Raw genomic sequence first — 25,257 nt, forward strand, 5'->3', positions numbered from 1 at the left:
TGTCAACGCAAACCCTCTTTGGGGTTAAAAAGCTACTGTCAGGATTGACACGAAAGATAAACGCTGAAAAGGTGTGGACAGTTATTTTTTGGGGCTGAGTTTATTGCATAAGCTTCTGTAGGAGTTTCCCTTACAGACGCAAAATTAATGGGAAGAGAGTATTTAAATATATTTAAATTACTGGTATGTATGCCTTTATTTACAGCTCTACAAGTCTTAAACAATACACTAATTTGTGCAGCTCTTGGTAGATTGTGGTCATTGTGGAAATGATCCGGCTAGGTGTTCTTTAATTTGCATGTCATCAGTAGATCTGGGCTGCATTCAGCACCTAAAAAACGTTGCAAAAAGTTTTTTTTTAAAACGGAAACGGTGCTGCGTTGAACGCCCTGTTCAGGACTTGCAACTATGGCAGCTGAGAAGACCATTCTTTGTGTTCTATTTCAAGAATATTCGGAGTCTGATGAAATCAATATAAATGCATGTTTAATTCTACAAAATACGTTCCCAATCAAGTGAAAGGATTTGTGGAAACTGTGGTTCCTATTTATTGTGATCCAACATTTGCCTCGCATTTTTTAGTTTTATAGTCTGTTTAAATATCATTAAGTAATTGCAATGTCTTCTGGCCCATATTCTTTCCTTAGGAAGGTGTGCTAGACACTGGTTAATGTAACATACAAATACATCAATCCAATACATGACATGACAAATACATGACATCTTTGACACACCCACCAAATGAGAGAAAACGCATCTCAAACCAAAAAAAGAAAAGAAAAGAAAGCTGACAAAATTAACACCTTACCTCAAAATTGACGTTTGTATCACCACAAACTGTTTTGTGGCTATAGACAATTTTATATAAAAGGCCTGTGTCAAGAAGTCCTGTAATATTAAAAAGATCTGTGCAGAGTTTGGGAGATAGCTGGGAAGCAATACCTTGTCTGTGTAGATGGCATTGTTTGGCACCAGGAGTGGAGTAAAGAGCTGGATGATGTGGTCAGTGCTGAGGATTTTCTGTTGTTGAAGCTGAAGGAAGTGCCTGAAGCAGCAATCCCACAGCGGAACACTTTCAGATGGCAGACACAACCTACAATCCCAAACCAGGACAAACTAATTTAACACAGGCACATCTTTTCCATGAAAACATATCAATAAAGTGGACATAAACTTATCTAACAAGTAATCGCAAATAATCACAAATCAAATACAGCAATACATTAAAACTACGCTTACTTTAAATCTTTCCCAAAATAAATAAAAAGGGAAAATAAGAGACTCTTGTGGCCAGATTTGTGCCAATGCAAACCCTTTTCTGTATTTACTAAAGACATGCAGTGAAACAAGGCTTAGACATGGTTATTTTTGTAGCTGAGCTTATTGCATATGCATTTGTAGGAGTTTCCTTTTAAGACGCAGTATTTATGGGAGGAGAGTATTTAAATCAATCATGTGAGGTGATTTACTAAGTTTTGTGCTAGTCAATTTACTGGTATTTGTGACACTATTTACCACCTAAAAATCATGTATTAAAGGGCCCAAAAATTTAAATGATGTCATTAAAGGACAACTCCGGTGAGAAATGAACCTAGGGGTAATTAACAGATGGTTACAGAGTAGATCGTTCTCTGGGATGCGTTTTCATGGAAATCGAATGTAAAGAGTTTTATCTTTAAAAACAGATTTGCTTATAACACTAGTCTATGGGGCACAGAGTAGTGAAATTAAATCGCTAGTTAATACCACTAACAAGGCTAAAAATAGCCTCACACTAACACAGTAGCATAATGAGGGTCCCAACATGCAAACCGAAGCATTGAGAACTTTGTAAGTGGACAAACAGTTTAATAAGAAGACACTTTATAAACATAGTGCAGTACGCGTTCACGGACAGGCACCATCTTGGAAAACAGTCTCGACTCATCGAGCCACGAGCGCTGTGCTAAGTGATGAACTGTGACTTGGAATCTTATATGGTTCGTTGTTTCTGGAAGAAAACACTGAACGCGACAGAGAAAATAAATAAATAAAAATAAAAATGTCCATGTTATTACATTTCACAAACTGAATTCCTATCGACCAGCTCACTTAGAACAGCGCTCGTAGATCGATTCATCAAGACTGTTTTTCGAGACGGTGCCTGTCCGTGAACGCGTAAGGCACTATGTTTATAACGTATCTTCTTATTAAACTGTTTGTACTCTTACAAAGTTCTCAATGCTTCGGTTTGCATGTAGGGACCCTCATTATGCTACCGTGTTAGTGTGAGGCTATTTTGAGCCTTGTTAGTGGTATTAACTAGCGATTTAATTTTACCACCCTGTGTCTACCCTGTGCCCCATAGACAAGCGCTATAAGCTAATCTGTTTTTAGAGACAAAACTCTTTACATTCGATTTTCAAGAAAACGCATCCCAGAAAACGATCTACTCGGTAACCATCTGTTAATTACCCCTAGGTTCATTTCTCACCGGAGTTGTCCTTTAATGACTCACCCTCATGTCGTTCCACACCCGTAAGACCTCCGTTCATCTTCAGAACACAATTTAAGGTATTTTATATTTAGTTGGAGAGCTTTTTGTCTCTCCATTGAAAATGTATGTATGGTATACTGTCCCTTTCCAGAAAGCTAATAAAAACATCAAAGTAGTCCGTATGTGACAACCTTGAGTTAGTTAGAAGTTTTTAAAGCTTCAAAAATACATTGTGGTCCAAAAATAACAAAAACTACGACGTTATTCAGCATAATTGTCTTCTCTTCTGTTGTCAATCCGCCTTCGCGACTCTGCAGTGACGCTACTGACGTGTTATCTTATGCCCCCGAATATTCAGGTTCAAATAAATATGGCTGAGCAAAAAAATGCAAGTCTCGAGTGTTGAGACATGTTTACAAAGGCTGTTTTGTTTACAACGTGAGTCTCCCTCAGACTATAAACGAAGCTTGGGCACACCAGATAACGCACCAGATTCTATCCCAAACAGAAATAACATTAATTTTCTTACACCTTTGGCAGATAATTTAGCTTGTTTTAAAGGAACTGGAACTGGCGAATCATGAACTGGCTTTTTTTTATACTGTTGTCTGAGGTCAACTTATGACATTCACATGATTTTTACATTAAAAAATATAACTAATAAGTAATAGGCTATTTTCTACACTGGTTTTGAGGCTTTCTCCTGAACGCTGGGTTTTGATGGGTGTGACGCACTGGAGACTTGGAAGTAAACGCCCACAGCTAGGATTGGATAAGATTTGCATAATTAATGAGCTTCTGCTCCCCTGTCAGTTAATGTGAGGAATTGATCTGAAAGCGGCAACCAGAATAATTATCTCACAGTGCTTGCAAAACCTCTTTATCAAACAAACACAATGATTTATCTCTCATCCACCCGTGATTGATTGGAATATTATTTTTTATTACTTGGCCCACCCGATCGGTGGATATAAGTGCAATATCAAGTCAAGAGAGTAAACAGCGCAGATGAAGAAAGGAATGTTATTTCACTATTTAAGATCCAGCGGCCTACGGATGTCCTTATCTTTTAGTAGCCCGTCTGGAAAACACATAGCTCCGGGAAATTGGGCTTTGTGAGCTCTGGCCTATGCATGTCTGAGTCTGATCTCAAATCACAATGAACCAACAAATAAAGTATTCACTAGCCAGTGACGGCGTGTTATGGTATGTTCTGTTAGTTTTATGCAAAAACTCACTCATAAAAATATATTGTGTCATTTTACTTATCTAGTAAATTAATCTTGATTTAAGAATTTTTTGATATTTGGACTGGAAACAAGAAAAAAAAATCCAATAGCAGCCTTCAAATTATGTGAGTAGAAGTTGTTTTGAAATGCAGAGAATTTTAAGTTCATCCTTTATTTTAACTACTTCTGCCTCACATAACTAATGATTAAAAAAAAAAAAAAGATTTAAAAGTTTCCATTAAATATGATACTTAATCATGAATAACATAAGTGCTTTTATTTATTATTTTATTATCTATTTGTAGTGTATTTAAGCATGCAGCAAACTTAATAGGTCAAATTTAATTTGTAAAAAATCTTGTTAGTTAACCAGTTGATTAGCTTTCGATATAGATAGCTAAAATAAATTAGAGAAGAATCAACTTTGTGTGCAATTATTTTGTTTATCAAAAACAGTTGTTTGGAAAAGTGCTAAGCTGAATTTGAGCCATCTAGTGGTTTAAAGTAGCCTGACAAGCCAGACCCACATCAAGATGTTTGGTCTGGAAACTCACCATTGACAGCTCAATCCGAGGGGCGGGATAAACGGTTGTCTTTCAAACTCCCTCTGCACGCGATAGGATAGCGCTACAACCAACCAGAGCAACGAAGGTTCGAATGGCCGCCGTTCGCCAGTTTCTGTGTTTACTAGAAGCACGCAAACGCAACTCGGGCCGTCATTATGGCCCCGCCCACCGACTCTATACACAATGTGATAGGACCTTCAAGAGTTTGCCGTTTACAGCTCAGAAGGGTATTGAGACTTGCTAGACGACACTCGCGGGCAGATTATATTTGCTAAAGGAGAATACAGTCAAATGGCCCATTATATAAGTATTCTTATGCTTGGCTTGACTTGTTTGAGTGCCTTGATTAATGCCTTGTTTAAATGCCACCAAGAATGGTTGTTGGCCTAATTTGGGTCGTGAATTTTTTTTTTGAAAAACAGTGCTATACCTGATCTTTTCTGGATTTGTTGCTGATGACCAGTGTGTGTTGATCAGATCACTGGGTAACAGGCATCCATGCGACAGACTGCAAGACAGCAGGGGCAGCTGTTGCAGAACCACAGCACCACACGCATGCAGTTCCACACCATCTAGATGCCCACACTGTCCACATATACTGGGGAATACATGAAGAAACATCAGGCTAAAAATGAGACACATTTCAGCTACCTTTGAAAACCTCACTAATGCAGTATTACTAAGAGTACTTTTATATTAGCACAAATATTCTCCACATCTTTCAATCTACAAAAATAAACACAGATAGCAATAAATTGCCACGCGTGTATGCCATTGCAAAACGGTTACTATAACAATTCACTGTGATTCAAAACCCCTTAGAAACCAAGATTTATTGCTAGAGTGTTGTTGGTGCCAAAATAATGACACTTAATTTATAGCGAGAGCCCTTAAAAGCAGGGTAATGCAATTTCCACTGAATCTGTGAACACTAAACCACCATGAGAGGTAGTAGACTCAAGAAGGGGAACAAAACATCTTCCTTCTCTGACCTGATAATATCACAGAGTTGCTGCTCATTGACTGTGCTTCTGTAGAGGTTTACGTCTTTTGCACCGAGACGGCGCCCAATGCTGTCTAGAAGATGACAAAATCCTTCCATGGAGAGCCTGGAGAAATGTTCAAGAACAAGAAGGTAAATTATTGGTTTGGATTGAATACTGTTATTATAGCCTTGTTAACTTTATCTTTCTGCTTACATTACTGAGATTAAAATCAACATGAAACTACACTTGCAGCCAGTTTTACTTGTGCAATGTAACATATTTCTAAGTTAAATAGGATGTGAAATTTTAAATATAGACTCTGCATTATCTACAGGAAATTGACATGATCACAGAGAACATTTCATTTCAGAATTTAGTACCGGGATGAGGAGTCTGAAGTTCACCCTCGACAGCACTTGTCCTATCCTTTTTCATATCTACCATTACTTGCTACTATTGCTCTTACATTAATTATATTACCTGACTTTAAAATACTTGGTTAAAGGGATAGTTCACTCAAAAATGAAAATTCGATCATTAACTACTCACCCTCAAGTTGTTTCAAACCCACAAGACTTTTGTTCATCTTCATAACACAAATGCATTTTTGTTGATGAAATCCAAGGGGTCTTCTATTGACTGCAACGTAATTACTACTTTTAAGGCCCAGAAAGGTAGTAAAGACATTGTTAAAATAGTGGTTCAAACTTATTCTTATATTCAACCAAATAGTTAAAAGTACATCCATCCATCATAAAAGTTATTCATATGGCTCCAGGGGGTTAATAAAGACCTTCTGAAGTGAAGCAATGTGTTTTTGTATGAAACATCTCTAAAATATCCAGTAGGTCTGTCTAGTTCCGGCAGAAAAGGGACATCTGACCCAACGCATTACGTATTGATTAACGTGGCAGCGCAGAGAATAGAGCAAAACAAAAAACTAGTTGAATTAGAAGTCTAGTGTAACCAAGGTCACTGACTAGGTCACTAGTAATTATAAGTATTTTATTTTATATTAATATCTGTTTAGTATTATAACAAAAGAAAGCAGAATTAAGTTCATTTATATTATATTATAAATATAAATCTAGAAAGAGAAATTGGCCGAGAGGAAGTTTGATTGGATGAGGTCGGAGGTTAGTCCCGCCTCCTGGAAGTGAGTTCGGAGACAGAACGAGAACAGCTGAGTGAAAGTGAAGAAAAAAGACGGCGATTGACGCGAGAGAGTGTATTCGCGTTTTTCATAGTTCTCAAAAGAGAATTTAAATAATCTAAAAATAGATTATTTAGTGAAAAATATCCTCAAAAGTAACGCTTTACGGGTGATAGAAGCCGATGGAATGAGAGTACAAGACTAACAGGAAAAGTTAGATACACATGAATGAAGAAAACTATCTGGATTAAAGCTGAATCACAAGAATGAGACTCAAGGGAGTCTCATTCTTGAGGGAGACTCATTCAAGCCTGCAGTCTCCCTCTCATTTTACTGAAGCTTTCGCGCCTCGATCGCCCCCGGTGACCGGTCCCAGTATAGCTGCCCCCTCAGTGATTTCTAATGGACGCGAGGCAAACTAAATAATAAAATTACACTTCAAAATGTTTTCCCCAAAGTTAGTTTATGTCACTGAAGGCAGTTATCATCACGATGATTTCATTTCAGGTGTTCGTTTTAAAAATAAGTTTAGTTTGAGTTAGTTATTTGATGCTATAAAAACGGGGGGGGGGGGGGGGGGGTGACGTCATGATTGACAGCTGAGACTGACGGCTTCTCTGAGTGTCACTGAGGCACTAACGGACTTTTTTCGAAATTTTTGGGAGCAGATTAGAGCTTTAGCTTTAATTTCTACATTTCCATAACTGTTTATTTCACACCAACATAATTAATTGTTCTGCATCTGCGAGAGTGTGGGCGGGCTTTTGATATCGCAGCTGTACTTCCTGCTCTACTTCCTGCGCTCTACTGCGCAACTCCGGTCCCGAAATCGCTACTGCGCAGACTCGGTCCCAAGATGTCCGCGCCGTGCAGGCCGCCTGAAAGCTTTAAATCTGCCAAGCGGAAACGGATGATGTCGAGTCGTCCATATTTTTTTACGGTCTATGGTTTCAATGTACAAAGAGTGAACATGTGGTTGATTAGCATTTATGTTCAGTGTATAGGAAACTGAGTAATGAAACGGATAATTTATATAATTTGAACAGTTTATTGAACAGTTGAATAATTATTCTTTTTGGCTTTGTTTCTGCAAGGCCGGGTTTTTTTTTCTGTTTCTTTGTTTTTCTTCCATTTTATATTCTTGCATCTGAGAATTGCCGACCGAGTCCTGATCTGTCCCTTCCTTGGATGTTCTGTCTGTGGTTAGGACATGGCGAGCCAATCATCTAATTGCCGTACCTGGAAGTAAATAGATCACTCATTTTGCTGAACTGGTAGGACAAACCATACTCACTTGAACTGTTGTTTAGTGTTTTTTTTCCTTTGGATTTCCCTTGGATCACTCGTTGGGATTTTTTCCTTCTTCTGTTGAACTGAAACTGAACTAAAACATCCAGTGACATTTGGACATTTTTTTCCTCTGGATGCATATGGTGAACTTTGAAGTCTGGTTCTAAATCTTGTATACTGATTCTGAAAATTTGAATTCCTGATTTCAACTGAAATGTGAATTGTGAACTGAATTGTTTATTATTCCTGTTTATTTGGGTTTATTTCTATAACTTTATTTGTCAAAAGATTTATTTAATTTCATTTAAGTCAGCAGCAATACATTCAATTTTTAGAAACTAACAGTTGCCGAAGAGTCTGATTGTTTTCACTTCAAATATGCAATCACTTTGTTTCAGAAGGCCTTTATTAACCTGTGGATGGACACTTTTTTGGGCTTCAAAATCTCAGGAACCAACCACTCCTATTATAAAGCTTGGAAGTAGGACTGGGCGGTTACCGTTTTTCTGAGATCGTCACCGCCATCACCGCAAAAAAAAAAAAAAAAAAAAAAAGGTTTACATGTTCACTTTATCATGCTTTTTTTTATTTGTATAAAAAGATATGTTACTATAGGCTACTCTGTATTTTATCTTTTTACATAAATATATTTTCTACTTAAAAACTACATTTTGTTATTTTACTAACCCCGAATAAGGACTCATCCGATCCGCGCTAGTTTGCACGTGAGGGGAAAAATGTACTTGCTTTCACTTAGGAGGAGTTGTGCACTTTTCATTTTTCATCTCCTTTCATACTATTTTCTGCTTAACTATAATTTCGAACTATAATATTGACCCAGTGATGGTTGATGGTGAAACGGATGATGTCGAGTCGTCCATATTTTTTTACGGTCTATGATTCAGACACATTAATGCAGAGCGCATGACGCATCTTTGCGGGGCAATAGGCTATAAAAAAAATATTTTTTAAACAAATATTAAATTCTCTTATATTCTTAAGATTACCATTATTTACTTATAATCATTTAAATGTTTTACAGGCTGTAGCCTATGTGTTGTTTCACTGCTGGAAAATAAACACGCATGCTTACGAAATGGATGTTTGAGCGTTTATTATTGTAAAATGTAGGCTATATATATATATATATATATCTGGAACACAGTACAGTATTTAAAATAGCATCATATGCATTAGTAATACTCTCAATTTAATTGACAGAGCAAACTATAGAAAAAAGATTAATGTGTGTCACTCACAACAAGACGCGCAAGAGGGGGTGCGGCGTCTCCCCCCCCCCCCCCTTTTTTGTATATCATGGGTTTAAAAGCGGTTTACCGCTAAACCGCGGGAATTTCTTGCTTTTCAACCGCGGTAAAAAAAAATCCAGAAGACTTGGAAGAGCCAGGTTATATTTTTTATATATAACTGATTGTGTTTGGCTGAAAGAAGAACGTCATATACACATAGATTTTCTAGAAGGTGAGTAAATTATAATTTTCATTTTTGGGTGAACTAACCATTTAACAGCACACAAAAACAATTCTCGTCGCTTCATAAAATTATTGTAGAGCCAATGTAGTGAGATGGGCTTTGTAACGACGTCTTTAGTGCCTTTATGGGTCTTGAGAGAGGAAGTGAGATTGGTGTCAATGAAGGCCTTTCTGAGCCATCGGATTTCAACAAAAATATCTCCATTTGTGTTCTGAACGGGTGTGAATAACATGAGGGTGAGGAATTAATGGCAGAATTTAAATTTTTGGGTGAACTAACCTTTTAAAAAACATATTGTATCAAGTACAAAAATATAATGTACATTTTATAAATATTATTTGTTATTAAGTTAAAAACTTAATAATAATAAGACTTAAGTTTGGCATTGGGTAGTTACAGAAATGTGAAATATTGCTTGTGGCTTATTTTGTTCTATAGCAAATCCATATCTCTCACACTGACGTATTAACCACTGGGTGTCCCTTATAGAACAGCTTCTGCAAAACCTAAACCCAAATCCTAAACCCCCACCATATAAAATGGCCAAAAAGAATTTATGACAATCTATAATGGGCCCTGGGGTCAGGGGCCACCAAACAATCGCTGCCTCTCTTTGGCAGGTTGTTTCCTGGAAACACCCTGATTAAGCTGCCTGTGTGAATTATATCCATGACATTCTGTTGAGCACAATCCATCTGGGCAAAGTCCTCTTCAGAGCGGCTAAAACAGCCCCCCCATACATCCCTCTGCTCCGTCATCATCTTCCCCCCCCCAGTTTATTCGCCAGGGCTCTTCAAAACACCTAACACACCCAAACAGCAGCTGATTACAGAGTACTGTTGGCAGCATCTATAGATGTTTGCTCTTGAGACCATTTATGAGGAGCATGTTCTCTATATTTCAGCTATTTGTTTATATAATGGTTCCTCTAGCATATATTCTAATCCACCTTCGAACCAGAATCTAACAAGGGAACTGATGTAACTTTCATGAAAACATCATACACTGAGATACAAATGAACAAATCAATTGGTGAAGAAGATACAGATTTGTTACGAATTCAGCATTATACTTGAAAGGGCTTGACAACAGATCCATTACAGGGTGTTTTAGTGCTGGTCTCTCCTTTTACAAAGGTAGAATTACAATGGGTTAGTCGAAAGATCAACTGAAGCACATCAAGATCTTTGAAAACACAAACTCGTGCTGTCATATAAGAGGCTGAGAGGACAGACTTGTAAAGGGAACGCTCGAAAGAATACAATGATACACTCTCCTCTCTAGACCGGAGCGCACGATATAGCCTTGACTCTACTTTCGCATCCCAACATGGGCGAAACGATATTTACTAAATGATAAGATTGATACTAATGGTTTCTCCTCCTTTTGCTTATGCGCACAATAACGTTACAAGAGCTATGTTCTTACCCAGGCCTCTTCACAAAGCCAAAAAAACCTCACATTTGTGTTAAACAGCAAACATTCACAAATATGAATAACATGCCAAAGAGGTCACTACAAACCATATTCATTTACCAGACAAAAAATTGGATAACAAAGTAGCCCAAGTATTGGGCTGTGTCAATAAAATGTCCTTTTAATCTTTTGAAAGGTCTTAAATTACGAGGAAACACTTTACAATCACCTCCATAGGGAACCACTCGGGCTTTGCATGCGAATTAGCATCTAAAGTGAAGGGGATGTTTGTTTTGATAGTCATCTCATTTGATCACAGGGCCTTTATTATGCATGAAGCAAACAAATGATTCTAGCAAAAACGCAGCATTTGCATGCATACCTTTGTGCTATGTATGTATTCAACCAATTCATTAAAGTGTATAATCCACTCCATGTATACATTGGACAATATTGATAAAGCAGGCTTCATTAATCTATTTATTCAATGTAGAAATAAAAAATAAGTAATAAAGAGCAAAAAGCTCTAAGGATATGGCTGGAGTAATTTTAAAGGGGTACTTCAGCGCTGGAAAGATGAATCTGTATTTAAACTGGGTCATTAATGTAGTAGAAATGTGAAATTATTTTTGAATTTGGTACTTTCTAGACTGAGAAAAGACAGAAAATGTATTTTTGTCTCATGGGGATGAAAGACTACAATTCCCAGAATGCTTCGCTGCCCTGTGAGGCCATTCCCAAAGCCACCGCTACTGGATTACTGTGACTGAGTTCAGAAAGTACAATTAAATACTGAACGTGTGTGTTCAATATAACGATCGAGTTGCCGCGTGAGTCTCACAGCAGACTCAGATTAGGAGTCAGATTACATTTAACGTCATAAATGAGCTGATGAGCTCTCGTGATGAGAGCTGAGGTAATCGCGACCACATTCGCGGCATACATTCACAACGCGTTTTCAGTTCATGCCTTTGGAAGCTTAACTTTCATAGAAATTAATTTGAGAAGTTAAAAGACTTGCATTGCTTAGCATCCGTTTAAAATTAATGTCTGTAGCTGAGCTGTGCTGTAAGTGTGATCTCCATTCCCCATGCACGAGTTGAAAACATGCAGAAATGGCTCCCTCTGCTGGCTGTAGTCTTTAGCCTCTGGGCAAACATTCCTCTCGTGAGAGGAATTTTTCCAGAAATAAAATGCATAAATCTCTCATCTCAGGGGGATACAAGAGGGGGGAGCACGATCATTTGAATATACTCTGGGGTTTCTACTGATACAAAGCCATATGCTAATCGCTGAAGTAACCCTTTAAAGTACATTGTCCTGCAGGGTTATGAAGTTCATCATGACACATTGTTTTAAATGATGCATATCATTCCATGCTTTCTTTTTCTAGTGTGATGTCTATAAACACGGGAGCATTTTTTATACAAATCTTATGTTTACAGTGCCTTGCGAAAGTATTCGGCTTCAAACATAATGATATAAAACTGTAATTTTTAGTGAAGAATCAACAAGTGGGACACAATCATGAAGTGGAATGAAATTTATTGGATATTTCAAGCTTTTTTAACAAATCAAAAAGTGAAAAATTGGGCGTGAAAAATTATTCAGCCCCTTTACTTTCAGTGCAGCAAACTCTCTCCAGAAGTTCAGTGAGGATCTCTGAATGATCCAATGTTGACCTAAATGACTAATGATGATAAATAGAATCCACCTGTGTGTAATCAAGTCTCCGTATAAATGCACCTGCACTGTGATAGTCTCAGAGGTCCGTTTAAAGCGCAGAGAGCATCATGACGAACAACGAACACACCAGGCAGGTCCGAGATACAGTTGTGGAGAAGTTTAAAGCCGGATTTGGATACAAAAAGATTTCCCAAGCTTTAAACATCCTAAGGAGCACTGTGCAAGCGATAATATTGAAATGGAAGGAGTATTAGACCACTGCAAATCTACCAAGACCTGGCCGTCACTCTAACTTTCAGCTTATACAAGGGGAAGACTGATCAGAGATGCAGCCAAGAGGCCCATGATCACTCTGGATGAAATGATCTACAGCTGAGGTGGGAGACTCTGTCCATAGGACAATAATCATTCATATACTACACAAATCTGGCCTTTATGGAAGAGTGGCAAGAAGAAAGCCATTTTTCAAAGATATCCATAAAAAGTGTCCACCTGGGAGACACACCAAACATGTGGAAAAAGGTGCTCTGGTCAGATGAAACCAAAATTGAACTTTTTGGCAACAATGCAAAATGTTATGTTTGGCATAAAAGCAACACAGCTCATCACCCTGAACACACCATCCCCACTGTCAAACATGGTGGTGGCAGCATCATGGTTTGGACCTGCTTTTCTTCAGCAGGGACAGGGAAGATGGTTAAAATTGATGGGAAGATGGATGGAGCCAAATACAGGACCATTAAGAAAACCTGATGGAGTCTGCAAAAGACCTGAGACTGGGACAGAGATTTGTCTTCCAACAAGACAATGATCCAAAAAATAAAGCAAAATCTACAATGGAATGGTTCAACAATAAACATATCCAGGTGTTAGAATGGCCAAGTCAAAGTCCAGACCTGAATCCAATCGAGAATCTGTGGAAAGAACTGAAAACTGCTGTTCACAAACGCTCTCCATCCAACCTCACTGAGCTCGAGCTGTTCTGCAAGGAGGAATGGTCAAAAATTTCAGTCTCTCGATGTACAAAACTGATAGAGATATACCCCAAGCGACTTACAGCTGTAATGAGCTGCTACGAAGGCACTACAAAGTATTAACGTAAGGGGGCCGAATAATTTTGCACGCCCAATTTCTCAGTTTTTGATTTGTTAAAAAAGTTTGAAATATCCAATAAATTTCGTTCCACTTCATGATTGTGTCCCACTTGTTGTTGATTCTTCACAAAAAAATACAGTTTTATATCTTTATGTTTGAAGCCTGAAATGTGGCAAAAGATCGCAAAGTTCAAGGGGGCCGAATACTCTCGCAAGGCACCGTATACTCTACAAATTGTTACTTGGCACTTAATACATAATTTAAAGGTGTGTAAGTATATTTCTTTTCTGCACAACAATATTTAAATCTTTAAATAACTGACAGAATAAATAAATATATATATAAATATATATATATATATATATATATATATATATATATATATATATATATATATATATATATATATATAACTACTGTATATATGCTATTAATAGTATAAGTCTGTACACATCATGCAAACCTACAAACTATCTGCCTGAGCAGAGCCTTCATGATGCCCACACTGTCATTCTTCAGAACGCTCTATGAAGTCAAGAAATAGTTGAGTCTCCTGGGACATGGGGTCAAATCTCCCGAGGAGAAAATTGCTCCGTTACAGCATTATCTGGGATTAGGCCAATAATGTTGGATTCAGGGTCTGAGCCGTCCTTACAAGGTGTCCTAAAGCCACAACTGAGCCCCGCTGAGTGAGGCTGTTGGCTGCAGAACCCCAGTTCATTATATCTGTACACCCATGTTCACAACACGCATCCCCCATCCCAGAAAACCACACACAGAGAAAAGACCTCCCAGTTGTGGTTGGTGGTTTTAGTAGAAATTCTACTTCAGACTATATTAGTGTTGTCAAAAATATTCAAGTTCAATGTGTCGATACTGAAATATCTAAAATGGTTCCTGTATATTTATTTTCTGCAGTATCAATATACACATACAGCTACACTTTCTTGGCCTCAACACAATATGAGATAATAAATTATTTGTATGGTGGCATGTATAGTGGTTTTCCCCAGTGGTATTGAAAATGTTATCGAATATCGATATTTTTCACAGAATCGTATATGCTTGTCATATAATTAGAATATCATCAAAAAGTTTATTTATTCCATTAATTCCATTCAAAAAGTGAATAATTATATTAATTTATTACACAGAGACTTTTATATTTCAAATGTTTATTTCTTTTAATTTCGATGAATATAACAAATAAGGAAAATCCCACATTCAGTATCTCAGAAAATTAGAATACTGCTTAAGACCAATACAAAGAAAGGATTTTTAGAAATCTTGGCCAATTGAAAAGTATGAAAATTAAAAGTATGAGCATGTACAGCACTCAATACTTAGTTGGGGCTCCTTTTGCCTGAATTACTGCAGCAATGCAGTAATCAGTCTGTGGCACTGCTCAGGTGTTATGAGAGACCAGTTTGCTCTGATAGTGGCCTTCAGCTGCACTGTTGGGACTGGCATATCGCATCTTTCTCTTCACAGTACCCCATAGATTTTCTATTGGGTTAAGGTCAGGCAAGTTTGCTGGCCAATTAGCCTTTCGCTGGCCAATTAGCCTTTTGCCGGCCCCTCCCCGAAAACAGCCATTGTCCAATCACACATCATAGCAACCGTTACATATTTGAGCAAGTCCGACAAACATTGACTCCAGATGGTGAAGCGCACCGCCCACGGCATCTGCCTTGCCCACCCAATCCGATTTAGGAACTGATAGTGTTAATTTGTTTTTATGATTTGTGCATTGATTAAAACAATCTGAGGTGGGCTTTGTGTTGTAAGTTTTGATGAAGGGCTGTAGAATGCCTTAAACAATCACAAAATTAACACCAGAAATTCTAACCAGAAATGCCCGTATTTGTTCTATTATTAACTGAAAATAACACTGTGGTGAGTTATAGGCTGCACGCTCTGCTTCAGTCTGTATAACAGAAAAGCAGAGGCTACAGTCACATGGACAAAAACGGCCAGAAATATTTGAAATATGGTAATTACGAGGAGTTGTATTTGTGAATATCTTGAAAATATTAATATGGAGCTCTGATTAGATTTTTCATTCATTCCAATTCCAAAAAAACTTGCTCATTTAAGATTGTAGATTTATTGGGTCTCATTGATGAAAGACGAGCAGAACGAATTTGTGTGTAAATTGTTCGTAAAGCCGCTCTGACATAAATTTTCGGATTCACGAAAATGTTTGTATTTTCAAAATGTTAGTTGGTGCGAAAGAAATGTACACCTGCTCCCTACCACATGTAAATGGTGGGTAAAACATTTGAACGTTCTGTGTTCTAATTTAGGCAAACTGATGACATTGCATTTTGATGCACTATGTAGGGCAGGCCTACCATAATAATATTTCAAGAGTTAATTTGCCCCTCTGAGACATTGGAACGCTGAAGCGGGAGAAAGGGCAAACCAGAGTGCAATTTGGCCAAGCAAAGTGGGGGAGAGGACGCTGGCGTTGTCTTTTCGCCGCTTCTCCACCAGCAAATCATGTTAACTGTACAGTTAGATTTAGATTTTGTTTTGTTTTCTAGTGGCTGTGACTAGTCAAACAGTCAGGGCTGCAGTTGGGACTTGGGACTGTTGCTGATTGCTGGCGGCAGCTAAGAGGACGTTGTTCGTCATTCGCCGTTTTCCACCGCTTCTCTGCTGTTTTTGTTTGGATTGTTGCGGTTTTGCTTCTGGTTTGAACTTGAAGGACGTTTTGTGTTGCTCACTGCGGCTGCTCGCTGGTGGTCACCCTCGGGTTTGGGTTGCGTGGTGGCTGAGGCCAGTTGATTGGCAGCGTTTGCACCGGCCCGGCGTCATCGGCGTCCGGCATGATTGGAATGTTCCGCGTCTCGGCTGTGCCGCTGTTCTGTCCTGCATTGCGGCTGTGGAACGGCTTAGACTTCTGTGCCGAGCCTGGTGTGTCCACAGAAGTGCCCTGAGAACTTGGTTTGGCTCCTGCATGGTGCTGCGGCGATCCCCTCCATCTGGTCTTCAGCTGTCATGCCTCGACGACGTCATCAGGACACTGCTGAATGGGGAATATGTGGCAACAGAGCAGAGTCCTGCACGGGTTCGGGTACCTGACATGTCGACCCGCAAATTTTGCTGAAACGAGTGAAAACATCCAACTGTGTCGGATACGGGTGCAGGTCGGGTCAGACAAGGGGGAAACACGGGTCTAACACAGGTTTAAAACAGTCAAGTGTGAACGTAAAAATATATGTATATTTTTAGGAACACATCTAGAAAACTATATCTTGCCTGTATTTCAAGTTAATAAAATAATTTAAAAAATAATATCAGGTTATTTGTGCTCGCGCCACCGCACGCCCTCCTAGGATTCTCTCACTATCAAAAAAAAAAACACAAGGCTTCAAGGGGGTCGCACAACGGACTCAAAAGCTCAGTGCTGGACGCGCACATTATATTGTCCTACGTAACGCGCAAGCTCAGTTTTGAATCCACATCTGACAAGAGCTGCACAGTGTGTGCATCATGTAGCACAGGGTGAAATCAGTACAGTGGCGCGGCAGGATTTTGAACAACTTTCTGAGTCACTGCGGACAGGCGCCGAATGCCGCCGCCTCTGTGCGTACACATTGAAAACAATGTGTTTGAATTTAAGACGTGACGCGGCGCTGTATTTATTTTGTATGGCCTGGCAATAAATGTGTAGGCCTATATAATGTTTATATGCTAAACTGATATTATTTTGGGTGCGGGTCTGTTCTATTTTAAGCGGGTCAGGTCGGGTGCGGATTTTAATTAGTGCTCCATGTCGGAAAACGGGTCGGATGCGGTTTAACGCACCGTGGGTACGGGCGGGTGCGGATTTACAAAAACGGACCCATGAAGGACTCTGCAACAGAGCCTCTAGCGCTGGGAGAAATGTAAAACATGGAGTGGATTACAGTGTACTGTGGAGCTTACAGAGACTTTCACCATCAGCTCTTTTTTCTGTTCAGAAAAGCTTTTAACTGTTATGTGTTGGTTGATTGTTTGTATTATTCTATATTTTGACTTGTTCATTTTTTAATTTTTCTCCCCATTGTTGCACTTTGAGATTCTTCGGAATGAAAAGTGCGTTATAAATAAAATCTATTATTATTATTATTATTATTATTATTATTACTCCCGCGATCGACTGCAAAGCAGTCTGCAATCGGCTGGTCTGTCATGTCTCCTTCATTGCATATTTTTATATATTTTGAATATATATCTCCACTGCATACTGTAACCCCTTTTCCCTCGATCTGGAAGATATTGCTGAGGTATTGCTCCAAAAAAGGTCACTGCCATGCACGGCTATACCTCTTCCAGTCATGGCAATTTGTCAGTTATAATCATCAAAATCAAAAGAAATAAACATTTGAAATATATCAGTCTGTGTGTAATGAATAAATATAATATACAAGTTTAAATTTTTGAATGGAATTGAAATAAATCAACTTTTTGATGATATTTTAATTATATATGACCAACATCTATAAAAGTTGGAAATTCCAGCATCGTGAGAATATTAGACTGTATTAGCGTTCCCTTTTCATAACAGTACAGCAACTGAGTGTTTTTTTTCATGCTGCAAAATTATTTATATTATAATTATAGCTTTTTCTTAGTTAAAATAACCAAACATAATTGCAAAGACTCAAACAAGAGAGAAAAACTATACAAATTTAAAGGGAAACCAATATCTGAAAGACCACTTTAATCTTTTACAATTTTGCTTCTTCGCCTCTATTTGATAATACTTGTAATTGCATTGATAATGTATTTTGGAGTAGCACACATTCAGTAGGCCCAGTCTTTAGGTCTATAGTGTTTCTAACAGCTTTCAGAAGGAAGAAAACAGTCATACAATCCAAACAACTGTACCTGTTGGGGGATTCGAGAGAGTAAGGCCTTCCATACTGCTGTGTGTTGACCTGCTCACGTGTGCCGCCGTTGGTTTGAATGGGTATTACACTTTGCTTTTGAATTACATCATCTCCTCTCAAGGTGTGATGCCCACTTTGACTCCGTGAAACTGAAACATCACTGTCCGTATACATCGAGAGGTCTGGTTTAATTTCGCCAGCTGGACTGAGAATGCTTGGACATCTGCTGTTAGCATGATCTAAAATGTTTATAAAACCAATATGAGGTAGTATAATTCTTAAAATGCGCCAATCAATTAAAAAGTGATAAAACATTATGAAACTTGGCAAGTCATGTCAACACATCTGTTTATTGACAATGTGGAATTAAAAAAGTAGCTGAGCAGAAATTTCAAACCTTGAAGATCTTGATGTCTTGGCACAGAGTCAACTTCATCCTCTGCAGACACTTCCTCATCCTCATCTCCAGAGTTCATAAACTGTGAGGAATCTCTTGGTTCAGTGGTATCTGGGGAAGGACTGCGGGTCGCACACCGCTCTAATGACACAATGTCTGCAGGCTTTTTCACGGTCACAGATCGAGAGCACACTTCAGTTTGCTTCAGGGTCGTGTGAGGTGAGTTTAGTTCTTCCCATCTATGCTGCTCTCCTGCCCTCTGAGAGATGTCCCAATCAGACTTTTCATGCACATCACTCAAACATCTCTCCTCAAGGAAATCACCTGAGTTTAGAATGTCATCAGATAAAATGGCAGTGGCGCTGGCTTTTGAAACATGGGAGGGAATACAAAGGGCACTTTGTAGAGGAGAGAGTGAAGGATGATTAGGTATCAGCTCTGTCTGAGATGGCAAACGTGTGGTTGCGATGCCTTCATTTCTTGATGAGCGGCTGGAGGTCTGGTGACCTGTGAAGATGACAGCACTCTGTGATGATCCCTGTGTGCTCGGGAGCTGGAACCTGCTCAGGTGCTGTGCAAGGAAAACAACAGATATGGATATGGTATATGTAAGTGGTGGCAGACAGGAGCTGATGGTAATTAGGGCTAGGCAATAGAACGATAATGATAATTCTTGTGATATCGTTTTCCTCTAAAAATCGGACAAAAGTTTGATAAGTGTTCAATATAATGTTTATGCACTATGCAAATTATGCTTTGCATGTGCGTTGCAGATCGGCGCACTGGTGACAATAACTGATAAGTGCTTCCATTTGGGTTGCGTATGAAAAGCATAAATAGGAAAACACCAAAAGTGGAATGACACAGAGCTTGTTTGAACCGCGCGCCACACTGAACATTTATCAGTTCGGATCAAAACACGCTGCAGCGCAAGCTTAGAGCGAATGTGTTTCATCGCTGACCATCTCAATCATGTAGTCACTAAACAGAGTTCTCTCATACGAAAAATAAATCAATGCCTTTTTTTTAACTATTTTAAATCCAGATGAAACAGCGCTGAAATTCTCTACAACACGGATGCGGAAAAACAGGAAAAACACAGAGCGTCAACGATAGTTAGTAGCGGTGTAAATAGTATGGTTCATCACGAGTAGGGCTGTGTTGAAAAAAAAACGATTTACCAATTCTGAATCGATTTTCATATTAATTTATAAAGATCAATCCGTAACTCAGAGGATCGATTTAATAATAGGCCTACATTTTCCCCGTGAATTTTAATTTGCCGCGTCATTGAATTCACGCATGCGCGCGAGGCGGAAGGACATTAAAACAACGAACATGGCAGCTTTGAAAACTCCAGAAGCGCCGCGGACAGAGAATACTAGAGTAAGGTAGACGAGTGAACTCGGGCTGCAGGATATGTCGAGAACGTGGCTTACATCACAGCCGTTCTTACTGCAGCGCGCGCTTACTGCCAAGGAAGTTGTAATGGCTGCCTTGTCATGACAGCACGCGCCCTCTCCACAGCGCGCGTTCGCTGACTAGAGCACTCTGGAAGGGGAATTGTTCTTTACAACCATCAATACTCCATTAATTTGCAGTTGAATGTCTATAATAATAGTATCAATATGTTGCATAACTACAGTCCTGTAATATTCAGGTAACAGCTGGAAAAAATGCTTTCTTTAAAAACACTTATCTTAATCTCAAAGATCGGATCGGATCAGATCGGATCGAATAATGATAATCGATTCAGGGTAAAAAGCACAAATAAATAAATAAAGTAAAATACAATCTGTTTGAGATGAGTGTGCATTGCTTTTTGCAAGGCTTTAAACACAAGCAAATGATAAACTTTCGTGAAGATTAAGCACTGACCCCCATCAGGACAGTGACAGTTCCAAGCGTCTTTCACAAGCTCTAAAAGGTCATTTAAATGAGAATGCAATACATAGACTGACAATGTGTGAAAATGCGGAGTGTGTTAAAACAAATGTGCCTCTTAAATATATAAATAGCCTACAGGTATCAATTTTTGACTAGTTGCATAGATGCATCTATCTATATTGTTGTATTGTCTTTACATAGAAGGCTTTTCAATCCACAAGTCCCCAACATTTACCATGATTTACTGTAGTAAAAATAAACTATTTGTGGCAGAAATGTGGGATATTCATATCGAATTTTATAATATTATTAGACATTAAATGTACTAATGGAGCAATGAAATAGAATAAAGTATAAGTATTTTTTTGTTATTAGGCTATAGAAGATTGCATTTGCATCCTATACTAAATGTCTTTAGGCTACCGTTTTTCATAACAAATACCATCGAAGAAATATAGTCACTTTTTACTGTATATAGTTTATAACACTTTTTCTTTCTTCCGTGTAACACAAAAGGAGACGTTAAGAAGAATATTCCCATTGCTCTTCTCTGTACAGTGACAGTGATTGGATGCCATCAAACCCCAGTAATGACATAAAAAAGCTCAAAATTACAAAATATTTGTGTACTCTATTTCAGTTCTTCTAAAACCATATGACAGGTTTGTATTATAGTCAGAAATTTAGGCTATGTACTGAAAATGCTTCCCTTTGTCATTCCTTCATTCTGCAAATTCAAACTTGGTATGTAGCAACCAGTTAGGAATACTACACACTAGTCATGTTAAGTACTTTTCTGGGGGATATTTTTTTTCCCATCTCCTTTTGTGTACAACAGAGAAAAGAAAGCATTTAAGGTTTGGAGAACACAAAGGTGAGAGAATACATTTTTTTGGGTAAAATAATATTTTGAGGGGAGCTAACCCTTTTGAATATCCATGGAAAGAGTTTGGGAATATTTTGACTAAGTTAAACATTTCTCAAATACATCTGTAAAAATGTGATAAACTAATTTTCTATATTCATGAAAATGAAAGGATGTAAAAGAAAAACAAAAAAGGCACGTCAAGTACACCGAGTCAAGACGTTTACAAAGTGCTCAAATTAATCGGGCGGTCAAGGATATCTCATTGCCAGTAAGTGGGAGCTAAATTTCTGCTATATCATTCTCTCATTGCTTTACTTCCACTAGTCCTTGGCCCCAAAACTCAACCCTGACAATTCAGGTTACAGTGGCTTCTTTTCAAATCAACTTTAATCCAAAACATTTCAAGGTATCATTTTTGTAGCTTTATACAGAACGAGTAAGATTTCTTTTGGTCAAGGTTAGATTTTCTTCCAACTGTCTGTTCAGCTGAGTGCACTGAGATCAGCGTCTTAACTTTTAATCTTATTAACAATCCTATGCTCCTAAACTCTGTTTCATGACAGAAATACAGCACTATGGAGGAAGAGTGGTGGATGGGTAAGGGAAAAAAAAATCAGCACACAATAATAAAAAAAAATAAAAAAAACATGGCTTCTGTTTCTTTTCTGATAAGGGTCTTAAATACCAACCCGTTAGCTGCTTAATAACATCCACTGTAAACCACGCGGTCTGTCTGGCAGATCCAGTGTAGAAGTAAAAAAAAAAAAAAAATTCAGAAAGGAAAAAAGAAATGGAGTGAGAGGAAAAGTTAATTTCTTGGCTGAGTGATTCCATCGCTAGCTGCAGGGCAAAGTAGAAAGTGTTTCGCTAAAGTAGCAATTGATTCTTCTATCAATCTGCGGCACGCGCCTGCTCTTCCAAGGAATATATTAAATATGAAAATCATATCCCGTTATCATGGCTTCCCAGCTTTCAGGCTGGTAAGCTCCCCTTAATGAATGCTGCAGCCTCGGGGACATGCACGCAGCCAGTGGTGGCGCCTATGCATAATGGAGTGATTCCTCCCATCTCTGCTCATTACAATATCGGCAGGCTGGAAGGGGGGGTGGGATTTGGAAGGGGGGGATGCGGCACAGTCACAAGTGACTGCTCTAGACGAAATGCTCTAAGTCATTATGAGCTGTCTTCCACATTTCATCCGAGAGAGCTCGAGTCGCTTGAAGAGAGGGAAAGCTACAGCCACGGGCTTGAACTACATTGTCGGTGTGGGCAAAGCAGCTAGGATTAGACACCTGCGGCACTACAGATACGACGAGAAAAATGAACAGCCTCGCGACCACCGCTGAGCAATCTACATAACAGCGACTTTTATTCGAGGGACTGACAGAAAGAGTTTGGATGCATATTGTTTTAGCTGTCATAGATGTGATTTGCAATACTGCAGACTGTCACAAAGAAAATATGGCACACGGTCAGTTGGATTGCATTAGCTGTTAGAGGCTTTCTTTACTCTTTTCCATTCGTGGGTTTTTTTTTCCCTTTCTAAATTGAAATGGCCTTTTAAAAATGTGTAATATCATTTTGTTTTAAGACTGTGATACTCCTTTGTTAAACCAAAGCAGTCATTTGAAGTCATTTGAGCAAAACAGTAATTACTTCAAGCACTTTCCAATTTGCTTTTGATTATAAATTAATTGTGGCCTTTGAACACTGATACCCCATATAAACTGTCAAAAGTGTCTCCTGGAGAGGGAGGCTGAGCTGAATAATGGTTGTGGTATTTTTCTCTACAACTCTCAACTCTCTTCTTTTGAACAAAAATAAAATAAAATGACACACTTCCATTGGATCCCGTCACAGCACTGGAGTTTTATCAAAGGCACACAGATAGCTTTGTAAATTCCCCACTGAACTGTAATTTCCATAGATGACATGATAAATTTTCTCTTACCTCGTCCGCTTCTGCTTCCCCCCTGCTCCCCGTTTTCTTCTCGTCTTTCTTCAGTCTGGTAATATGACTCTTGTACTCCAACTGAAAGGAATTCAAGTCGAATCATTACTAACATAGATTGTTTTCAACTATATAAACGTCAAAAAATATTTGCTTATAACATGCCAGTCAAAGTGACCACAGTCAATCACACAAGAAATTACTCAAATCTATAACATCCCATTTCACTAAAAATGACAAACGAAGCAACGGAAGAGCAAGATGCCCCTAAATGTAGCGCCAATCAGCGTGTGTGCTCCTTTGCGAGTGCCCTTAATAGTGCCTGCCAAGGCTCTTAATCAGTTTGGCGAGTTAACCAGTGGCAGAGATGAGGGTGCTGGGATTACCTCCAACCTCCCACTTCATTCTCGTAAGACAATATCTGCACTCCCAAAAGGGACCAGAGTTACCACTTACACCGATTTTACACACGATAACACCCTAAGTGGTCCACGTAGTTACAAGCAGACCGATATTAGCATTGTTAAAATCAGAGTGGCAATGGAAAAACATCAGGGAAGAAAAGAGAAATGTGAGGTGATAGTATGAATTTGAGCAATTAAGCAATCAAGTTCAATTTAGTGTAATGCAAATCAAAGTAATATTCTTTGGCTGGCAGCTAGATTAGCAGTTATATCTTACAATTGCAATTTAAAGCTACCACTGCAGCAACAAAACGAAATACAACACAAAAACTAGGAAACCGGGTTTCTTTCACAAAAAGGGAAATTCAGAGGCACTTCACTATCTGAATACAGGGCGATTAATTTGTGGTAGTGTAATTAAACAATTTGTCTAATTTGATATTAAGCTGTGGAGCGCTGTTCAGTTTTAAGTGACAATCTGACGGAGCTGTTGTTTTCTTTTTCTCATTTGCGTGCAGTGATAAATGAGTGCTGGAGTGTTTATGATTGTTCCCAAACAACAATAAGTGTGAAAGTTTAAACACTGGAAGACAATTAGACAGACAATTACAGGATTATGGCAATGGTCTAATTGAGGCTCCGAATATATGTCTGAGCTGCAAATGAATGTCTCAGTTTTGGGAAATTCAAACATTTAGACTTACACTCATTTTTTAGGTATAATTTGGGTCACTGCATGTCATGGGAACTATAACGCACAAAACTACACAGGTTGTGCTTTGACATGAGAATAACAAAACAAAAAATAACAACCAAAACACAGACCAAACAAAATATGCATAACAAATCACACAATCAGTACTATTAATTCATCACATATGATGAATATTGGGACAGATTCAGCTGCCCAAGGTTGTTACCCTCTTTTGAAGCAGCCTGCTGCAATCAATGGAGAATTCTTTCAATTTCGATGCCAAGTTTTCCACATTCTCAAGAAGCTCAAGGTTGCGTGTCTTTGCTTGCTGCTCTCTCTCGTGCAGCTCCTTGTAATAGCAGCGCATCTTGGCACACTTTAACTTAGCCCTGTGAACAGGAGACAGATGTGCTAGAAAAACACTGCTCTGACTTTGTATTAATGGAAATAAATATAGAAACCTGTAACAAATAGGTCAAACATTACTATAAATAGGTTAATGCTAGCTTATTAGTATTACTAATTGCTCCTCGCTGTGCATATTATAGAACAAAATAAAAAAAATACATATTTGTCAAGAGCCACTTTACAGTAGTACTAATGGATTCTCCACAGATAAGATGGAATTTGTGACTAGTAAAGGGCGAAAATGGATAATGATGGCTGAAATGTTCAAATGAATGATAAATGCTGATCTGCTAACCTCTCACACGTCCTTGACCACCATGGCCCCATATCAAAATACTTTATTTTTATAAATGCATTTAATTGAGCCATCATAAAAA

The 25,257-nt window shown here is 38.5% G+C and overlaps 1 protein-coding gene across 1 annotated transcript in view; it reads right to left on the reverse strand.

Moving 5' to 3' along the window:
• Positions 1-25,257, reverse strand: part of kiz (kizuna centrosomal protein) — a 49,115-nt gene that overhangs the window by 22,398 nt on the left and 1,460 nt on the right. Inside the window, exons 3-9 of the mRNA XM_067456162.1 lie at positions 24,699-24,861; positions 23,375-23,455; positions 18,669-19,239; positions 18,270-18,510; positions 5,264-5,380; positions 4,702-4,869; positions 943-1,093 (exon numbers count right to left, since the gene is read on the reverse strand). Coding sequence (XP_067312263.1) covers positions 943-1,093; positions 4,702-4,869; positions 5,264-5,380; positions 18,270-18,510; positions 18,669-19,239; positions 23,375-23,455; positions 24,699-24,861 — 1,492 coding nt within the window. The remainder of the gene's footprint in view (positions 1-942; positions 1,094-4,701; positions 4,870-5,263; positions 5,381-18,269; positions 18,511-18,668; positions 19,240-23,374; positions 23,456-24,698; positions 24,862-25,257) is intronic.

The sequence above is a fragment of the Pseudorasbora parva genome, chromosome 10 (genome assembly GCF_024679245.1).
Source record: "Pseudorasbora parva isolate DD20220531a chromosome 10, ASM2467924v1, whole genome shotgun sequence".
Classification (NCBI taxonomy): Eukaryota; Metazoa; Chordata; class Actinopteri; order Cypriniformes; family Gobionidae; genus Pseudorasbora; species Pseudorasbora parva.